The following is a 7,581-nucleotide window of genomic DNA, read 5'->3' as shown; positions in this document are numbered from 1 at the left end:
AAAAAAAAAAAAAAAGAAGTAGTTCTGGACATTCTGGAATTTACTGAGTAAAAGGTCCATGTTAGGATCCAATGGACCATTTCTTAAGCCAAACCTTTTGATTTATCCCCAAGAACTTGGGTCATTTATAACACTAAGCAATTTGAGGGTAAGAGTTAATCTGAGAAGCTGAATTATTCATTTTTTTTTAAAAGTTAAGCTAAATAACTTGGAGGTCATCTCTGTCCTCAGAACCTACCGTCTGCTAGAAAGAGCCAGTTTACTAACCAAGTCATATAAATACTTGTAAGATGGAACTGTGTTTGTAGTTAACCCTTGTGCTTTCTCTAGGCTTGCCTGGATCTACTGACCAATTTGTTCTGGAATATGTATACGTGGGAAGTTTAATCATCAGATACTAGCTATGTGAGCTATGTCTACAGGGATCCAGAAAGTCTGAAGATACTTCTTATGCCATGATATACTGGGACCCTGCCCCAAATATTTTCATATCCTTCAAAAAGCCAAAATGATGTGCCTAAAAATAAGGCATAGCATAATGTATAATTAAAGAGACAACAGAATGATTCATTGGGAAAAGGCCTTGTTATAACAAATGTGTAACTTCAGAAATTGATTCACTGTTGTAACTTTTTATAAAGAGAAAATAGCCTTAGCAGAGCTAGGAGGGTTGGATATAAATATATCCCTGGTAGGAATATAGGAAGTGCTTGATTTCATTTTAACAAACAGCTCATGCATTCATCAGAATTACTGGCTGGGCTCTTAAACACCAGACGCTGTTTTAGGTATAAGATTAACGGTGAGCAAGGCAACATCCCTAGTCTTTTGAAGCTTACACTGTGATTGAACAGGAACTGACACAAAATATCCAGTGATAAATACCATGGGAAATGCAAAACTGGGTGCTGAGACAGTGGAGTGGAGGGAACTATTGATTGAATGGGCCAGGAAGGCCTGTCGTTCACAACAGTTAAGAAGGTACTACCTTTCCAAAATGCCTAACTCCACACCTTCTCTAGCCTCAAACTCTTTGCTCCTCTGCTTCTCTACTTCCCATACTGCTGAGGAAAATCTCTACTACTTAACCTACTCCCAACTCTCTACCTGTTTCAATGGTTATTTTTGACTTCGTTGAGATCCCCACCCTCATGTTGGATCTGGACAGTAAGCCGCTGTCCATGCTACCAAGGAAATTGTACCCCTTCAGAGCCTGTAAACAAGTAACAGCAAAATAAGAGTGATAAGGACCAGGTTCCAAGGGAACAGGAGACAGGCAAAGGAAAGTGCCACAGCTTTCTCTGTCCCAGAGTATATACAATGTGCCTGGGGTAAGAGAGCTGAAGCTTTGCTGGAGCGGTTGGTGCCGCCCCCCACTGGCAATGAACCGAAAGTGCGGGGCCCGCCTAGCAGCTCCTTAGAGTCACAAGGCAGTGTGAGCGCAGCGATGCCCATTGCGCATGCCCACAACGGACAGGTTCCGGGAGGCTCGGTGCAGGTGACCGGAAGGAACGCTCCGGCCGGGATGGCTGCAGAGGAAGGGGCTGGGAAAGCTGTTTCGGCTGGCTGCAGTAGCTGCCCCGTAGCCATGGAGCGGGTTCTACCGATGCTTTTGGTGTCGGTTCCCGCCGAGGCGACAGGGAAGCTGGGATCCCGGGCGCAGCTGCACAGAGAGCAGGAGGCTGTAGGGAGCCTGACGGCTGAGGGCTGCCTCCGAGTGATTTCCTTGACGCCAGGCGGCCGGGGCGGGGGGCGCTGCTGCCTCGAGGGCCCCTTCCAGCAGTAAGTGCTGAGGGAAAGCGCGGTAATGTGGTGGGGAGTTCGGAGGTTCCTCCGGGAGTGTAGGAGGCTGGAGAGGGGTGACAGCTGCAGGAAAAGTCTCAGTCAAGCCGGGTTCCCTGTCAGAACCCCCTGCCTGAGGCTGAGACTTGCCCAGTTGCATTCCCACACCCTTGCTTCCCTGTTTTGGGTGGGCGGAGACGGCGTCTCGCTTCTCTGCTACCTGCCGCGAATCATGCCCATTTTCTTTCAATTGAGTCAGAGATGATAACCAGCTGACATCTAAACTTTGCATCATCTTATACCTTTCTCTTGTCCTTGAAACGAATAGCATTTTCCTTGACATACAGGCTTTCTTCAGGGATGGAGTCCACTTGTCCGTTCACTTACTCAACAAATAGCATTTTCCTTCACATACAGGCTTTCTTCAGGGATGGAGTCCACTTGTCCGTTCACTTATTCAACAAATAACTCATCATGTGCCTACTGCTGCTTCCTAGGAGCTGTGCCTAAAAACTTGAGAAAGACGCAATTCTTAAAAGTGAGATACCCATGATTTAGGAAGACAAACATAATTACAATAATGGGTTACTTCGCCCTTCTGTAACTCTCCATCTAAGACTTACATTTACATCATAAAGTTTGGCAGGGCCCTCTGAGTAGTTGGGTTCTTTTGAATAGTAGAATAATTTTGAGACTGTCGCATTCTGTTGCTAGGGCTAGAGTGTGGTAGCATCATCATGGCTCACTGCAAAAATAGAAAATATTTTAGAAACAATCTCCTCTTTGAGACATTGAGTAGCCAAAAGGGTGTTTTACCTTAGAATCTCCAGGTGGGATAACAGTGTTAATACAGAACGCTTCCATCATTACAAACAGTTCCATTGAACAGATATGTTCTAAAATATACCATTTGAGTCTTCAAAGTCTGTAAATGCAAGTAATCAATTTCTTTTATAAAGGTTTTGAAAATGTTTGTTAGCGGAAGTCTATTTCGTTAACTGTGAGCATCACCTCACACATAATCTATATGATTGTTAATATGTTGTGTTTTGATGGTGATAATCCCTTAAACATACCAGTCAGGATTTAAAATGAAGGAATAGAGCCTGGTACAGTAATCTCTGCACTTTGGGAGGTCAAGGTAGGAGGATCACTGGAGTCCAGGAGTTGGAGACCAGCCTGCAACATAGACCCTCATTTCTCCAAAAAACATTTAAAAGATGAAGGAATAAAAGCTATCATTTCTTGCTCTGATCCCCCTTTTTAGCACTCACTGCTATATTCTTGTGCTGATGCGAAGGGACAGAAGGATAGGGTTAGTTCTAGAGCAGTTTACTTTCTCTTAAACGGGAGTGTAGAATTAATGCTACCAGGTCAGCTGAACTATTCTCTACTCACTGTGTTCTTGTACCCCACCATGGTGGGCAAATATCATTGTTGATTTAGAATATAATCTAAACTTTTTTCTTAGGTTTATGTGGGAGGAGTCTCATAACAGCACACCAACTGACAAGCCCAGATTACTTGCTCTTGGTGAAAACTATGAACTGTTCATCTATGAGTTTAATTTGAAAGATGGACAATGTGATGCAACCATTTTATATAGCTATAGTGGGAAGATATTGCAAAAGCTCATTGAAGATCAGGATATCAGTAAGTACCTAAAGGTGGTCTTTTCACCATGTTTAAATTTGTGACATTGATATATAATTCTGTTTTTTACAGGAAAATGCTACCTAGAGTTGAAATCAGAGAAGGAGGTCTGCATTGTCTAGTATAGTAGTCACTAGTCACATGGGGCTATTGAACACTTTGTGGTTAACATAAATTAAGATGTACTTTAAATGTCGAATACATACTAGATTTTGAAGACATTACTAAAAATGTGAAATATTTTAACTTTTAAATTGTATGTTGAAATGATATTTCAGATATAATGAGCTAAATAATATATTATAATTAACTTCACATGTTTCTTTTCAGTGGCTACTAGAGAACTTAAAATTACATGTGTGGCTCACATTTTTCCATTGGATGGTACTGCTCATAGTTTCAGAGCTGTTGACTATGTCCTGTCCTGCTCTGTAGGGAGCAGAAAGCAAAGCACTCAGGCAGTAACATACCCTCTACCTTTGTTGATAAGGTTCCTTCTTTTTCTTAAAAAAAAAAAAAAAGCAGCAGCTGTGATTGTTCTTGTGGGGTCTCCTGAGTAAATTGGCTTTCTCAAATCTTCCTTTTGGTATGCTCTCAGACTTCAGTCATAAACAGAAGAAACCAGAGTGGGCGGCTTTATTCATCTTCTTACCTCCCAGGGACCCCTTGCTTAGGTAGTTGCTAAGGTAGGTCTGAACACTAACTGCCTAGAGTTGGACTAAGTGCAGTTTCTTTTTTGTTATGTTTATAAAATCAAATTTACCAGTTGTGAAATTGTGAACAGCGCATTTGAAATAATATCCTTTTGTTTTGTAGGTATTTCCTTATTGTCTTTGAAAATTCTGTCATTTCACAATAACACATCATTATTGTTCATCAACAAATGTGTTGTCCTACACATTACTTTCCCCGAAAGAGATGCTGAAATTAGACTACTCAACTGTTTCACACTACCCTTGCCTGCACATTCAGTGGACATGATTGTTGATGCACAGCTCTGCAGAGGAATTCTTTTTGTTTTAAGTTGCTTAGGCTGGATCTGTATCCTTGGCAGTAAAGATGTTTATTATTATGTAGGGAGGAGAATACTTAGAGGAGCACTTTTAGGCTTTAGTTTTGGGGGCTGGAATGTAGGAGGAATTGTTAGTTTTTCTGAAAAATTTTGCAAGGAAAAAGATCTGTATAAACTTAAAACACTCAACTATATTTCTTTACATTCTATTTTAATATTTTCTAGTACATATATCTTTCTTAATCATAATCATCTTACCCATATTTGTGTTCATTTAAAACTGTGTGCTCTGCTTACCAATTTATTCAAAATATAATTTTTTTTTTTTTTTTTTTTGAGACAGAGTCTCACACTGTTGTGCAGGCTGGAGTACCATGAAATCAGCCTGGCTCACAGCAACTTCAAATTCCTGGGCTCAAGCAATCCTGCCTCAGCCCCCCAACTATCTGGGACTACAGGCATGTGTCATAACATCTGGCTAATTTTTCATTTTTTCTTTTCTTTTCTTTTTTTCTTTTTTTTTTTTTTCTTAAAGACAGAGATCATTTTGTCAACCTCAGTAGAGTGCTGTGGAGTCATAGCTCACAGCAACCTCACCCACTTGGGTTCAAGTGATTCTCTTGCCTTGGCCTCCTGTGTAGCTGAGACTATTGGCACTAGCCACAATGCCTGGCTATTTTTAGAGATGGGGTCTTGCTCTTGCTCAGGCTGGTCTCAAACTTGTGAGCTCAGGCAAGCCACCTGCCTTGGTCTCCCAGCGTGCTACGATTATAGGTGTGAGCCACCTCACTCAGCCTAATTTTTCTTTTTTTTTTTTTTTTTTTTTTGAGACAGAGCCTCAAGCTGTCCCCCTAGGTAGAGTGCCGTGGCATCACAGCTCACAGCAACCTCCAACACCTGGGCTCAAGCGAGTCTATTGCCTCAGCCTCCCAAGTAGCTGGGATCACAGGCACCCGCCACAACGCCTGGCTATTTTTTGGTTGCACCCATCATTGTTGTTTGGCAGGCCTGGGCTGGATTCAAACCCGCCACCTTAGGTGTATGTGGCTGACGCCTTAGCTGCTTGAGCCACAGGCACCGAGCCAATTTTTCTATTTTTAATGGAGACTGAGTCTCTCTCTTTGTTAGACCAGTCTGAAACTCCTGAGCTCAAGGAATCTTCCCACCTCAGAGTTCTAGGCTTACAAGGGTGAGCCCCACACCTGGCCAGAATATACTTCTTAAATACCTGCTATGTGCTTGTTCCAGGAAGAATTGAAACGACTGCATATGATGTGATTTATATCTTTTTATATATATGAACATAATCCACCTCTTATCTCTAATGATGATTTCATGATATTAACAAATAGTTTGCTTAACCATTGTTAATTTGCTTTTGGAAAATATTGTTGGTCATTTGTCTCTAGCCCATCCCAATGTAGATCATTAGCAAATTATTTTGAAAATTTGAAAAATGACCCCTTATGATTTGGGGACTTTTATTTATGGATTGTAATAGAAGAATGGTTATTTTAGGTATATTTTAGGTATATATAATGGTTATTTTTGCAAAAATATTGGTAAGTACTTGATTAACTTAATTTTTGTTGCCAGGTTATAGAACTGTGCTTTCCAACACAGTACACATTAGGCATATATGGATATTGAACTTGAAATTAGCTAGCATGACTTGGGAACTGAATTCTTTTTTTTGTTGTTGTTGGCCCAGTGCTGTGGGAGGCTGAGATGGGTGGATTGCCTGACCTCGGAGGTTTGAGACCAGCTTAAGACCAGCATGAGCCAGAGTGAGACCCTGTCTCTACCAAAAAAAAAAAAGGCTGGGCGTAGGGGTAGGCGCCTGTAATCCCAGCTACTTGGGAGGCAAAGGGCAAGAGAATCACTAAAGGAAGAAAGAAAAAAAAAAAAAAACCAAAAACTTCAAACTAAGATGAGTGAAAGCCAGCTGAAATTGAAAGCAAAAAAAAAAAAAAGACAGAGTCTCACTGTTAATCTGGGCTAGAGTGCTGTGGCCTCAGACTAGCTTATAGCCCTCATGGGCTCAAGCAATCCTCCTACCTCAGCCTTAAGAGTAGCTGGGACAGCTCGGTGGCTAGCGTACCAGCCATGTACACTGGAGCTGGTGGGTTTGAAACCAGCCTGGATCTGCCAAACAACAATGACAACTACAACCAAAAAATAGCTGGGCGTTGTGGTAGGCGCCTGTAGTCCCAGCTACTTGGGAGGTTTAGGCAAGAGAATTGCTTAAGCCCAAGAGTTTGAGGTTGCTGTGATTTGTGATGCCACCGTACTCTACCGAGGACAAGGTAGTGAGACGCTGTCTAAAAAAAAAGTCCCTAGGTGGGACTACAGGTGCATACCACCACCCAAGCTAAGTTTTTCTACTTTTAGTAGAGATGGGTCTTGACTTTGCTCAGGCTGATCTTGACCTCAAGTGATTCTCCTGCCTCAGCCTCTCAAAGTGCTGAGATTACAGGCATGAGCCAATCTGTCCAGCTAGGAACTGAATTCTGAATTTTCTTTAATTTCTTTAGTTTTAAAAGCTGACACATGACTCAGTTATTGAAGAACTTTTAAGTATGTTTGGAACAACTTTAGTTCCATCTTTCAATTGTAAGTTTTATAAAGTCTAAATACAGATCAGGTAATTCCAATTAAAATTTAGTTAGTATCCAGATTGAGATATGCTGTAAGTGTAAAATACCAGATTTTGAGTACTTATATGAGAAAAGGAATATCTCAATTTTTATATTAATTACATGTTGAATTGATAATATTTCAGATATACAGTATCGGAACATGAAATGTATTAAAATTAGGTTCACCTAATCTCTTGGACAGCACTATTGGGAAATAGCAGTGTGTCAGGGCCTTAAGGATGGATGTTCAGCAGGTATTATTTAAAAAACTCTATATTGGCTTGGTGCCTGTGGCTCAAGTGGCTAAGGCGCCAGCCACATACACCTAAGGTGATGGGTTCGAATCCAGCCCAGGCCCAACAAACAACAATGACGGCTGCAACCAAAAATAACCAGGCATTGTGGCGGGTGCCTGTAGTCCCAGCTACTTGAGAGGCTGAGGCAGGAGACTCACTTGAGCCCAGGAGTTGGAGGTTGCTGTGATGTCACAGCACT

General features: G+C 41.6%; 2 protein-coding genes across 3 annotated transcripts in view; both read left to right on the top strand.

The window, feature by feature from the left end:
- The window catches only part of PATL2 (PAT1 homolog 2), a 10,834-nt gene extending 10,485 nt beyond the window's left edge, over positions 1 to 349 (top strand). The window contains 1 exon segment of the mRNA XM_023514320.1: positions 331 to 349. Within this exon segment, the coding sequence (XP_023370088.1) occupies positions 331 to 349 (19 nt within the window).
- Positions 350 to 1,504: 1,155 nt separating this feature from the next.
- The window catches only part of SPG11 (SPG11, spatacsin vesicle trafficking associated), an 86,346-nt gene continuing 80,269 nt past the window's right edge, over positions 1,505 to 7,581 (top strand). The window contains exons 1-3 of one of the 2 annotated variants that reach the window (XM_003791787.3): positions 1,505 to 1,782; positions 3,254 to 3,435; positions 4,252 to 4,476. In XM_003791787.3, coding sequence (XP_003791835.1) covers positions 1,526 to 1,782; positions 3,254 to 3,435; positions 4,252 to 4,476 — 664 coding nt within the window. In that variant the 5' untranslated portion in view covers positions 1,505 to 1,525. The remainder of the gene's footprint in view (positions 1,783 to 3,253; positions 3,436 to 4,251; positions 4,477 to 7,581) is intronic. The other variant, XM_023514247.1, reaches the window with a different exon arrangement.

This window comes from Otolemur garnettii, unplaced genomic scaffold (assembly GCF_000181295.1).
Source record: "Otolemur garnettii isolate 467f Iridium unplaced genomic scaffold, OtoGar3 scaffold00050, whole genome shotgun sequence".
Taxonomy (NCBI): Eukaryota; Metazoa; Chordata; class Mammalia; order Primates; family Galagidae; genus Otolemur; species Otolemur garnettii.
Note: the sequence above shows the minus strand (reverse complement) of the source record. Positions and strands in the feature narration are given on the sequence as shown.